The sequence below is a fragment of the Nyctereutes procyonoides genome, unplaced genomic scaffold (assembly GCF_905146905.1).
Source record: "Nyctereutes procyonoides isolate TBG_1078 unplaced genomic scaffold, NYPRO_anot_genome, whole genome shotgun sequence".
In the NCBI taxonomy this organism is placed as follows: Eukaryota; Metazoa; Chordata; class Mammalia; order Carnivora; family Canidae; genus Nyctereutes; species Nyctereutes procyonoides.
The window spans coordinates 54,810,557-54,824,984 of NW_026575051.1; the positions used below are offsets into that span (position 1 = coordinate 54,810,557).

At 34.5% G+C, this 14,428-nt stretch overlaps 1 protein-coding gene across 1 annotated transcript; it reads left to right on the top strand.

Annotated features, from left to right (window-relative positions):
* The first annotated feature begins 997 nt into the window (after nt 1-997).
* Nucleotides 998-2,077, top strand: FUT9 (fucosyltransferase 9). The gene has a single exon (XM_055330907.1). It carries the CDS (start codon nt 998-1,000, stop codon nt 2,075-2,077), a length of 1,080 nt encoding a protein of 359 aa, XP_055186882.1.
* Nucleotides 2,078-14,428: the final 12,351 nt, after the last annotated feature.

Below are 14,428 nucleotides of genomic sequence, written 5' to 3' on the forward strand. Positions count from 1 at the left end.
TGCCCTGATACCACATAAGTGAGAATGTTTTTCTAATGCCACTAGAGCATTTTATTATCACAATCTAGCAGATCTTGGGTGTAGTAACAGATTAGTAAAAGTAAACAAGAAAAATTATAAGGAAAATAAAAAGAGGTTTTAATTTATCAAATTTTTGCATCAGAGTACTTACTAAAAAAAAGAAAAAGAAAAAACACAGGTTGCTATTTTTTACAAGAGGACTATTGTAATGCATTTTTGACAGTGAAGATGAACTTACACCAATAAACTAAAACAAAACTTTTTTCTTTAAAATGTTTGGTTTTCTAAAGAATTCCATCTGAACTGCAAAGTAATATTACAATCATAAAAAGTGCACTAGGAAATAAGTGATTATATAAACTGGGGAATGTTCACAAATCTGATATGGTTTCAAAGTTCTAAAAATTTTAGTCATAGCTTTGATGACGCTATTCTTTGTGCCAGCTTTCTAGAAGCAAATAAAAATATCACAGGTAAAGATGTCATTGGAAAAAAAATGCAACTCAGCTTGAAGGTAAGCTGGTCCACTTATGACAAATTCTCCCTTACTATTTATAGAGTTCAGGGGAAAGTTCCTTTTAAAAGCAGTTTCTTGGCTTAATAAAAGCTACACTTCTCTCAATGGCTTAATAACACTACAGAGGGGACTCCTGGGTGGCTCAGCTAGTTAAGCATCTATCTTCAGCTCAGGTCATGATCCCGGAATCTCTGGATCCAGGGATCCTTGGGGGTCCCTGCTCAGCGGGAGTCTGCTTCTCTCTCTCTCTCTGCTCCTCCTCCTACTGGTGCTCTCTCTGTCTCTTGCTTGTTCTCTGTCTCAAATAAATAAATACATAAATACTTTTTAAAAAATAAAACTAAACAGGAAAATGCAATTGATTTTGTAAGTGTATTTTGAGATGTACCTATATTTATGATTAACTTTTCATCACTACCCCCTACCTACTATCCCTCTATCTGTTTCACAGAAAAAATTATGACATCAGCATCCAAAGGAATTCTCCGCCCATTTTTAATCGTCTGCATTATCCTGGGCTGCTTCATGGCATGTCTGCTCATTTACATCAAGCCCACCAACAGCTGGATCTTCAGTCCAATGGAATCAGCCAGCTCAGTGCTGAAAATGAAAAACTTCTTCTCCACCAAAACTGATTATTTTAATGAAACTACTATCCTCATTTGGGTGTGGCCATTTGGGCAGACCTTTGACCTTACATCCTGCCAAGCAATGTTCAACATCCAAGGATGCCATCTCACAACAGACCGTTCTCTATACAACAAATCTCATGCAGTTCTGATCCATCACCGAGACATCAGTTGGGATCTGACTAACTTACCTCAGCAGGCTAGGCCACCCTTCCAGAAATGGATTTGGATGAATTTGGAATCACCAACTCACACGCCCCAAAAGAGTGGTATTGAGCACCTCTTCAACTTGACTCTGACTTACCGCCGCGACTCAGATATCCAAGTGCCTTATGGCTTCTTGACGGTGAGCACAAACCCCTTCGTGTTTGAAGTGCCAAGCAAAGAGAAGTTAGTGTGCTGGGTTGTAAGTAACTGGAACCCTGAGCATGCGAGGGTCAAGTATTACAATGAGCTAAGCAAAAGCATTGAAATCCATACATATGGGCAAGCATTTGGAGAGTATGTGAATGATAAAAATTTGATTCCTACCATATCTACTTGCAAATTTTATCTTTCTTTTGAAAACTCAATCCACAAAGATTACATCACAGAAAAGCTCTACAATGCTTTTCTAGCTGGCTCTGTACCTGTTGTTCTGGGGCCATCTAGGGAAAATTATGAGAATTATATTCCAGCAGATTCATTCATTCATGTGGAAGATTATAACTCTCCCAGTGAGCTAGCGAAGTATCTGAAAGAAGTTGACAAAAACAATAAGTTATACCTTAGTTACTTTAACTGGAGGAAGGATTTCACAGTGAATCTTCCACGATTTTGGGAATCACATGCATGCTTGGCTTGTGATCATGTGAAAAGGCATCAAGAATATAAATCTGTTGGTAATTTAGAGAAATGGTTTTGGAATTAAAGTTTTCCATCATTTGCACACTTGGAAAAATTATTTTGATGAGCTATCATCCAAGTTTTGAGGATAAGAAGAGAGACAACATTCTGCTTTTGTGTCACAATTTATTTTTATCATTCTCTCTTGGGTAACATGTATATTTTGATGGAGATTTCTGAGAGCTCAGCATTAGCAATCACTCCTTTTGATTTTAAATTATCCTGTATATACTTAATTATGTGCACTGAAAATTAATTTATTCTTTGCTACCATTTGCAAACATTGTTTTTCACATTTTGGTAGTTGTTTGTAATGTAAGTTTGTGATATGATTGTTGTTTCTACATTGATCAGCTATTTAAGCTATTTGGGAGATGAAGATACACATCTTAAAATATGAAATATTTTCACTAAATAATATAACCTCTATTCCAAGTTTGCATAATGTAACAAAGGAAAAGCATTTGTAATTGAGTTCTAACCTCTTTGACTTCAAAGTGAACAAAGTGCATAACTCTCTTTTGAGCTACTTTTTACCTGTTTACCACATTTTTTGTGAAGGAAGAATTATTCATGTAGTGAATAAGAAAGATAGTGAAGCAGAACTGTTTTATTCAGGAAGCTATTAGACTTTTCATTTATTTTCATTAAGCTGACTTGCAAATGCAGCCACTTGTTCTCATGATCTTAAATTATTCAAGTATTTTTAAATATCCAATTTGGGGAGATTTGTAGAACATGGGAAGTAATCCTGAAAACACTTAAGAATACCTAGGACAGTTCTCTTCCCAATCCTGACACTTATTATTATAATAAATAATTTCCTCAAACAAAAGGAAAGGGTGTTTATAGATAGACATCATATTTATAAGTGGTACAGCTATATACAATTTTGAATAACATATCAATTTAAAATATTTCCCCCCAGCCCCAATATTTAAAAGTTTCATTTTACCATGTGGATGAATAGACATAAAATTTTAGAGTTTGTCCTGTCATTTGAAAGAATATAAATAAAATTATCATTAAGGTATTAAATATAAGATGTTAAAATAACACAGTGGGGATCTATAGAAAACACACAATGCTAACTCAATCTCAATGCATTATTTAATGAATAAATAAATGTCATTCAAAGTCACGGGGAAATTTTTGTTTGTTTCAACAAAGTGACAATTCTAGCCTAGAAATCTTAACTGGAGATGATGGTTTATATTTCATTTTAGTAATTACTCATATATAGCACATGTGACTATGGCCCTCAGGGCTTTACAGAACCAAAATAAACTTAAACACTAAGTTTTTGGAAAATTCATCCCTGAACCTGCAGTTGCTATACAGCAATTTTCTTCTGCAAGGTTAAGGGCTGGATATAAGCAGAGATTCATAGGTGAGAAAAGATGGGATATTAAGGATTCTTCAAGAAAAGCATTTCCCAAAAGAATCTTTAATGACTATTCCTTTCATGCCAAAACCCATCAAAAGAATTGGAAAGTTCTGATGACATCCTTTGAATCTAACTGTATTCTAACAGTCCTGTTACATGTTAAAATTAGCAGAACACAAATCCACAATCTTCTACATCAAATGGAAACTAGATAGAGGCAAACTTGAGTTCAGTAAGTAGGAGATATGTCCCGTAACCCAGAATGCCTTGTGTAGGAATGAACTGTCTGGAGCATGAGAAGAATTGGAGCAGAGGAAGATTCTGACGTTAGATGAAGGACTGTTTGATCCTCATGTTCATTTCTTTGCCCATGTTGAACAGCATGTTGTGTCAGGCAATACCCTAAGCAGAGATAAAGATGAACAAGGTACTATCACTGCCCTCCAGGAATTTACAATTAAGTAAGAGATACATGAAAGCTTTCTTCAAGTCTATGTTTATGCACATACTCCTCTCAATGGAGTTGATATGTCACTGCTGATTTAATGAAAATAAGTTAGGGAATTTCCCCCAATTGCTCAGGAATTCAAATATTTCTGAGCTGCAAACTTTCTTCACTCATTTGACCCAGTGTAGTTTCTCTCCATATTATTGCTTCTAACCATAATGCATCAAGAAATGGATGCCCTCATGGATAAGGACAGATCTTACCCACGTTTATTTCATCAGATTAAAAAAGTCTAATTCATCCATTTAGTCTTACTTTGTCATCTTTTGGGCCTACAAAAAGTATAGGGACCTAAACAAATTGCATGGCTGATAAGTTTAGAAAGCACCTGGCTTCTAAAAGCAGAAAAAGATCAGTGTCATGACAACCCATCTTGGCTGTGGTGGGCTCTCATGATTTCAAAGAACTGAGAAACTTGAGGGCATCACCACTCTGTCAACTATAAATCTGGTCTCTTTTTTAAACTGACTATAATCATATGCTGATAATATGATCCAAGCCAAGGCAATAATGGTGACTAACTGGCACGTCTGTATATTGAAAACCCATTACCTGGTCCCAGAAGAAGAACTTTTCTGAATTTGAAGTGCCAAAAAGAATGAGTCAACTTACCCCATCAGTTCTGGGGCCATTTATCTGTAAGTTTTAGGGCCCTATGGTATTATAGCAATGTTTACAAACCAATCCTCTATTCTGCTTATTGAGTTAACCAGATCCATGGATAATATTTATTCAAGAGATATGTTCACACACACACACACACACACACACACACATGCACAGAGCTAGTGACATAGTAAGATAGCAATGTAAGGGTGCTATATATCTTAATTCTATGTTCTTTTTCATTGAATTCTCACCTAACCATAAAAGTATGTCTCAGTTCCTAAAAATGTGAATGCCTTATTGGTCTAATTAGGGCCTATGGAATGGTACACTCTATGTGGAAGCACTTTGACTTTTTAAAAAGTATACAGTAAATAAAACATCAAGCTTGTTAGCATTCTTTCTGTTTTAAATATTTTAGAAGTTGAGCCTTAGCAGAAGGAAATGGGCTTTCACTACATTTTAAGTGAAATACTCAAAGATAGCATATGGTTCTCAGGCACTCCTTTAACAAATCCTGTGGATTGCAATTCTTTTAAAGGATATCTCATGGTGAATGAATATGGATTCAACAAAATTAGGTTGCTGTTGAATATAAAAACAAATAATGACGCCAAGGGATAAACTGTGGATCTAAAAACAGAATAGACCATTTAAAAGTTTTATTCCACAATATCAAAAATCTATTGCCTTCAATAATCTGAATATTTAAATGTTAATTGTTGTAGGCCTTACTAGTAAGAATATATTAATTATTATAGGTCTTTTTAGTAAGAATATATACTGAGTTCTCCATATCCAGAACTATTAAACTCTGAAAAAAAGACATGACAGTCATATTTTATGATAGCCATAAATTTTACAATATGAAGTAGAAACTGAAAAAAAATGTCCTAGTGAAAAACCAGTATCATCTTAAAATTTTTACATTTACTACATAAGTCCTAATAATCCTAGAATATGCAGAAATGTTTTCTTGTTGTGAAGGCTTAGAAAGCTCAGAGTACTTGAGATATAAAGTGATAGAGTATTTAGGAATTATTTGCTGGGGCTTTAAATTCTTGCCTCCAATTGGAGGTTAAATATGAAAAGAATAGGAAATTCTACTATTGATATCTTTTTTACTGCTTATTTTCAAACTAGATTCCATGAGTCTTAAGGTAATCACCTAGAAAATGTCTTTGCATAAAGTAATGTTACCAAAACAAGGCTTAGGTCCTTCCATTAAGACCTTGTGCTTAACCATATCTTTGAGTTCCCTTGAACTCTGATCTCATTTAGGGGAACTTTGTAACAAATTAATTACAATCAAACTGGTAAATATAAAAACTTCAGCATCTAAAAGATAAGCACAGTGCCTGTGACAGAGAGGGAGTTCAACAAATACTTGTTCAATGACTAGAAATTGCACTGGAGGCCACGCAGAATTTTTAAAAGTGTAAGAACAGTTCTAGCTTTTTGGTACCAGTTAGAGATTATGTTTTATATTTATTTCTTTGTTCAGGTTACTGATTGGATGGAAAGGAAGGCTTTTTTTAAAGATTTATTTATTTATTCATGAGAGACACAGAGAGAGAGAGGCAAAGACACAGGCAGAGGGAGAAGCAGGCTCCATGCAGGGACCCTGATGTGGGACTAGATCCCAGGAACCCCGGATCACCCCTGAGCTGAACACAAATGCTCAACCACTGATCCACCCAGGTGTCCCACAAAGGAAGGCTTTATGTCCTTCCAATCTTACTACATCTTAGCACCCCAAAAGAAGTACCACTTCAAGGAGGATTTTAAAGGATTTGGAACATGTTAACATTCTATCCAAATATGAACATCAACAGTTTCTAATAGGAAAGACAATTAGTATTTGAGGAGAATATAAAGTGCAAACACTGTGAAGGGCACATATTTATTACCAAACTATGCACAGAGAGAAATGCAGTTTCTTTCCTCCCTAACTGCACTCCTTTGTACTGCAGACATCAGTCAATTAAGACGGTATTTTTTTCTGGATGTCTCTCATCTAAAGATTTTGTAGCATTTTACAAATGGGTAAGCTCAACTACTATCCAAAGTATTCTCCCTCTCAGTAATTCATATTGAATGCATCCATATTCATAAGCACTAGATAGAGCAGTTAACAAAACAAAAATGAGAGAGAGCCTGCTAAGCCAGACATGACAATGCTAGGCTGGGTTACAGGTTCAACAAACTCATTTCGAGAAAGACACCTAACCTCTCTGGACTTTGTTGTTTGCAAGGTTCTTTCTGGCACTGCTACTCTCTCAACTTAGATCTAAATTGACAATATGCATGTATTTGCAAATGAAATTCCAATGACTGCATCGTTTTTTGGAGGTAAATGTCTCAAACAGATTTCCCTCTCATTTCTCTGAATAGACATTTAAAATATAAAACTGATTATTTAGACTAATATGTGGAAAGAACTTAATGCAGTGCTTGGAATATGGCAAGCGCTCAATTAACTAAACTTCTTTTAACTCCTTCCCCTTTGTTCTCTACCTCGTCTTTTGTAACTCATGTGTTCACTACTCACTGAGACCTTAATTGCCTACAGAAAAACAACCATATAAGGAGCATTATTTTAAGATATTATAGATTTTCTATACCATCCGCATTCTTGTTACAATAATTTAAAACTTTTTATCAATGCAAAAATTTCAAGGAGGCAGTAGGGGCACATTTCAAATCCCCTGATGACATTAAAACAGGGAGCATAATTTGAGTAAGCCAGATTGAATATATCCAAACAACTTAGCTATTCTTAACTCATACTTACTATATATTTTTTCATTTAATCTACTTTGAAAATTCTGTAAAGAATTTAAAGAGAATCTCTCCAATGTCAGCTGTCTTTGTCAGTGTAACTGAGAAGCCTGCTTCCTGGGTCACCAGACCTAGAATCACCAGAGTTATGTGTTTATGAACAATACTGATTCCTTGACCCTGCTCATTCAGTTCTCTTCAAACAAGTCAAAAAAAAAAAAAAAAACCACATGTTTTTAATACATTTCCTAAGTTATTCTGCTCCCTGCTATAGTTTATAAGCTATCCTAACTAAGCCAATGTTCTCAAATATACATATGTCTTTGGAACTTCCTGGGTCAGCTGCATATGAATCATTTGAAAAAGTATTAACAAGAAACAGTTTATGATTCTCTGGGTCTGAGATGGAAGCTAGAATCTGTATTTTTAAAATCTCCCCCAATAGTTCTGATGTGCTATCAGGTTTCAGTCATAGCCACCTATAAAATGGAGTGTATTCTGTTGTTCAGCTGAAGCAAGCTAATACCGTTAATTCACCTGGAATCTTCCTGGATATGCCAGTAAAATGTTTCTCTACTTTAAGAGCCACGACAGTCTATATGCCTAATTATGTCATGCAAGAGTGTGGTATGGGTTAATGCCTTGATTTGGGGCACAGTATTTTCAGTCTCCAAATCTTCTTTTAAGTTGTGATTGCTTCATAGCAATATTTTTCAGGCCTAGAGGCATAAATAGATTGCTTGGAGAGGCTTTAAAATTCTCAAACCCCACCTCCAGAGATCTGATCTGATTGATTTGAAATGGGACCCAGAGACCAACAATTGTAAAGACTCTTTAGGTGATACTAATGTGGGGCCATTTCTGGAAACCACTATTGCATACAAATGACTGCTCAATTCTTGGCCTGGAGAAATTATTAGGAAAAGAAAAGTTTACACACCTTGAAAAATGTATCTCTCATTCTCTTTAGGCTCTCAATGCATGTTTGTATTTTGCAACACGAAAACTGAACTATCCAATTACGAAGATCTTTTACAGCCATAAAATTTTATGCTTCTGATCTGCTGATCTGCTAATTCACTGTATATGTTTAAAAATACCTCTTTTCCATGTCCCAAAGTCCTTGCTTGAAGGGTGGAAAAGTCATTTGCAATTGACATATAGCAATGAGCCAACTGCAGTACGTGGCTTTTGGTGACCACAGATCTACAACTGAACCTGCCATTCCCTAATTGTAGACAAGTTACTTGACTCCTCTTAGCCTCAGATTTTACATCCATAAAGTAGAGGTACCATATTCCCAGTGTGGATTTTTCTGTGGGGACAAATTAAATGACATTTAAGTGAATAGATAATGTGCTCAATTAAAATAATTTACTATAATAAAATATCACTATGAGGAATAAAAACTACTTCCACAATTTCAGTACTAAAACAGAAAAATGTTAAGCAGAGAACTTATAAGAATCATTGCAAATTTAAATAAGCCAAAGGAATAATCTTCAGAAGAAGAGAAACAAATAAATATAGTGTAGAAGCATGCATTCACATCTTCTATAATTACTAAGTAATGGAAGGGGTGTGAGGAGCTGGCAGTGGTAGCACATAGGCATTATTTGCACTAAACACATACACCATTTCTTAAAATAATTGGAACCCAAGTAGGCCTAATTTCCCCTCACTGTTATGAGCAATCAGTAAATTAACAGTCAATTTAGCTTATTATTAGTTGGCATAGCTCATGTCACAGAATGGAATAGCAGGAAGATTCTCAGAGGTGATTTTCTGGTAAGGACAGGGCCAGAAATATTCAACAACTTAACTTCATCCACCACATCAGCTCAGCCACAGCCAGTTAATGACATGTTAGGAAACAGAATCAAGTCTTCATCTACTTTTCCTAAAGTTAAAAAAATTCTAAAAGTCACTTTAAAATGTTAGAGTATAAATTCAATAAACAGGAATGTATTTGGTTAGTGGTGCAGAAATAAAATGATTCCTAGCCAGACTGTGATTAAGACTGCTCTAATTGCTAATTGCATAATAAATAAAATTTTGACATGAATAATCTCAACTGTTCATTTGCACAATTTCTAAATTATACTTTAATAAAACAAAAAAGTACACTTAAAGGAATTTTTTATATTTATGTGTCAAAAATGAATAATATTCAAAATAGTATTTTTAAGTAGTTCCTAATTGTCTTGCTTTAAAGAACATTAGAAATGTTTATTTCAGATACAACTTTAGAAAACTTCAAAAATTAAATTATTTTTCTGAATTTTCTGGCAACCAAATTATTATTAGTTATTGAATTAGTTGTATACATAACATATGTTAAATTAGTTGTATAAATAATAAATTATTGAATTCGTTGTATACATAACATGTTAAATTAGAGCTTGCTGGAATTTTGATGTGAAAAACAAATATAAATTTTGTCTGAAAAATTTTAAGAGTGGTTTTTTTTCAGAGGTATGTTAACTATGGTGACTCTTACTGCACATGGCTGCATTACATTTTGATTAATGAAGGTGCAGGAGATAGAAAAGCAAGCTCATGCATATGGTACACAGACTAAATTAACAACCTGTAGTACTCATTATGCAAGAAATATGTGCCAGAGTTACAAGAGTGCCTCCCCTATCTCAGATTGGCCTCATTAGCCACATTCATTCCCTCGGATGAGACAATCCTGAAGATGCCATCCTCCTCCAAGGCCCATTTGCCAAAAGGGAGCTCACTATCTGGTAGGACAGGATATGTGTCTCCAGGGACTACCTTGAGATCAGGCCTTCTACGCACTGGTTTTCTTCTTTAAGAGCTTTGAACAGACGGAGAATATCTGGTTCTATGTAAAAGTAGGAGAAGTCCCTTTTTTACATAATAGATGGCCTATCTCAAATATTTTACATATAATTTTAAAACAATGAATCGAAGGACAAAGACTATCACACTTGAGACCAGGAGTTTACTGACACAAAAAAAAAAAAATTCATTTTGCTTTACATTCAAACAGTGAGAGCTCTTGTGCTGGAAGATGTAGTGTTGGAAATGGAAATAGAAAAACATAGTGAAAATAATGATATCGTTTTTTACTCTTAAATAAAAATGTAAATCTCTAGAGCTATCTGATGGCAGTCTTAAAAAACGTGCACTTTTTCCCTTCTTTTTTTCCTTTTTTTTTCTTTTTCTTTTTTAATTTAATGTTGGATTTGGTAGGAGTCAGGGTTTAGTGGAGTAATCATGACAATATAAAAATAACATTTCCATAAATCATACATAAGATGAAGGTAAAAAGGAATGTTTGCTGGAGGGAATGCAACAGGTCAGAATTATCGGAGTGAAATTATTGAGAAAAATCATCTTCATTGGAATAATGTAGTTTATTCAGAATCTGAAACAACCTGTGTGTTTATTAGAGATTTTTAAAGGGAAAAAGTAAGGAGCTAACAAGTGTCAATGTAGATTCAAGTTCACAAAGCTGCAGAAAGTAGGAAAAGAATAGTAAACGGATTAGAGCCCAAATTCCAGATAGCACAACCTACTGCATAATTCGCTAGCTTTTTTTGGGCCACTGACTTCTCATCTACCAACAGTGTGGTGGACCTCACATGAGAGTCACCTGAGAAGCTTTTATTACATCTTGATTTCCTGATTAGACACTCTGGTTTGGTTAGCCTGGCACATACATGAGCTGCCATACACTCTTCTAGAATTTTCCTTCTTTCCTTCTTGCTCTCTTCCATGTGGCCGCGTCACTGCTCTGGGAGATATAAGAAAGAAGAGAAAATAGTTACCAGGCAATTTCTTTGGGAATTCTAATTAAACAGTTGCTAAAGGAAAAAAGCTGTAGTGGAGTTTTACAAATGAAGAGTGGGGACTTTACGTGTTTTCTCTTATCTCATTTCCTCAAGAACATCCATACAGACACACATAAGTCTATACTTTTTCTATGTAGTTCAAGTGTAACTTTGAATAAAACAATGTATACTCAAGTAAAGAAGGTCAAAACTCTCATGGTGAAACAAAATGTGCCAATTCTAGCCAAAATGTGAATTGTTAAGGGTCAGTAATCTATAAACTATTTGGGTGGTAATTGTATGTTTTATTAATGTAATGTGATTTTGCACTATTGTACTGTCATATTTAAGCAGACTCTTAAAAATACTCTGAAACCTAAATGCCAAATGTACAGTTTATAGGTTCATGTTATTTCTGATAAGGACTTAATTGCATTGTGCTAATAGTTGTTTAATGCTATTAACTTTCTGTATGTGTATAATTGCAATGCAGACCCCATAGGGTTGTTGTAAGCACACTAATTAGTCATCTGAATTTTTATAGATAAAATCACACATTGATCAGAAACCACTTTTCTACTTATTTTTTTGTAGAGTATTTTTCCACACTTGAAAAGACATGATTATTTTATATCAAACATCAGCTTTTCTTTAAAATCTTATTTTAGTAGCCAGTGCATGTTTGAAATAAAATGTGTTAGAAATTATATGAAGATATTTAGGTTGTGTTATATTAGGTGAAAAACTGCATGCCATTGGTGAATCATGCAACTTTGGGGGGGGGGCATTTACACTGCCAACTCATACATAGGCTTCGTCTCAATCTGTGTGCATGATTCATGTCCTTTCGAAAATTCTTTTTAAACTTGAGTAAAGTGAAAATGTTATTCTTAGTGCTAATGAGCCAATAGAAAATGCTGCTTTGCTGTTTTCTTGGCAGCATAATGTGGTAAAATCCTCCCACCCCCAATTTTCTTCTTGGAGTCTCTTGTTGGCAATAAAATACAACAAATAAAATCATTTGTTGACAAATGATACAATTTACTGCATAGCAATTTACTATGATAAAAGCATGAAGATGTGAAAAATATCATCTTAATCAGTTCCATACTATGAACACAATATTCTGGCAGCTTTTTCTACAATCAAGAATAGTATGTTGTTGTTTTTTTTTTACACTGCCAAAATCAGTACTACTGCCAGGGAGGGGAAACACTGAGGCCAGGTCTGCACAACAATAAATTGGACAATAAAGTAGAACATCCAGGCAGTGTGAACAGCCAATCAGTGTACTTGGTAGAGAAGGGGGAAAATATTCTTCTTGGTAACTTGAGTGATAAAGAAAAAAAATGATTGTGTAGAAAATATGAATTTTGGCTGCAAAGACCAAGCCTCTACATGCCAATAATTTGCAGTAGTCTTTGAGAACAGAAATTATTCCATTCGGTGAAGCTTTGTTTACGTTTTTATTTTTGTTTTGTGTTCTTTTTTTCAGAAAATACACTTGTGCTTTTGAAAGGGCTTAATTCCAAACATAATATATGTGGACCAATGACCACTTCCCAAATGAAATTAGTCATTCATCATGATATAGTAAGGCTAGCACGTAGCACTCAGTGACTTAAAACATCAATATAAGCATTTATACTGTTGGAAGGTAATTTTATTGCTATGTTATTGAAACAGGAGGGATCCTATTTATACATTTATTTATTTATTTATTTACAGAAGTTTGGTTCATTCAAATTCAGTTTTAACTGCTTCAGTGAAGTTTGTAGAACAGTAAGAAAAGTTGAGTCCAGCTACTCTTCCAAGTGAAAAGTCACGCTACTAAGTCTTGCTACATCCTGGGGTAAAGCATTAATCCAAATGTTGAGTAGCCAGTGCTGATAGTGTGGAGGCCAACTTCTCTGACCAGGATGTTGTAGGTGTATGGCACTCAGCGAACAATTGATCTGGGCTCTCAGTTTGCTACTGTATTGTTCCCTTCATTGATTCAATTTGTAAATAACATAACATATTATGGCAGCTAAGCAAATATTTTAATAAGCCATGCAAGGCAAAATGCCATAGGAGATCTGTATATTCAGCTATTTGAAAAACTTGTGTTTTCCACAAATTAAACTGGAGATGTCATTTGAAATTTCCTTCCCTTAAAAATGCCATCATAATGTGGATTTTTCTGGCCCACTGATATCTTTCTGGGTTTATAAATATATGGTGTGATTGTATAGTTATAATTCTTTGAAATTTTGTTCTGCAATTAATAGTGACTTCAGCGATCTGTGCTAAGATCCCAAGGCAGAAATAAATGTATAAAGGGTTTGAGCCTGTATGTGTAAGAAGAATTCTCTTTCTTCAATCATATTTCCTATATTCAATGTAAGTACTTCACTGATTTACCACTGGAGTTATTCCTTGGATGTGTAAATAATGATGTTCTATTCAGGCTTAATGAATTCCTGTACTGTGAATATTTAAAATAAAAGAATTCAATTTAAATGTGCAATAGTGCTGGTTATTTATAATGCTTACATTCAAAATCATTCACTTATGAAGATTCATTTTGACTTACATGCAAATCTGGATTCCCTGTATATTTTGAATTAAAATTTAAAAACAAATCTATTTTACAGATTATACATTTATTACAAATACTAAGTCAAAAAATGGCAATCTGTGTACATATGTACACTCTTCTACACTAGTTTGTTTCCTTAATTTTGCATTGTTAATGGACCTGGGGCTGAAATTAGATCCATGAATGATTTGAGGAATAGGAAAATCTATCCATCATTTCCTTCTGCTCTGGTCCTAGCTTGAAAGTTGCCTCATCATGCATTCTCAATTTTCTACTACTCTGAATACTTTCCTGACTATTTTTATTCAAGTATATAGGATCAATAATTACCAGTAGCCTAAAGTCCCAAGTGTATATATCCATTTTGAACTTCTCTCTTCCGCCATATGCCTCTAACTTCCAATGTCTGTTGTCACCTAACTTCCTACAGACCCGTTGCCTTGGATAGCCCACCATGAAAGGAGTTTAACACTCACTTCCCCTTTAATCTTTCATTCACTTAATTGCACTGTTACAAATTATGTTGCCGTATCAAAATTTAGAAATAACTCTTGATACTCTCTCTTCCTTTCCCTCACATTTACTTGACCATAAACTATCTCTTATGCATGTCCCCTCTCTTTTAGTCCACTGTTCTTGTCTCATTCAGTCACTGGGGTCTTCAATATTTCCTGCCTGGACTAAAGTAAAAATTTTTTAAAGGCTTGAAA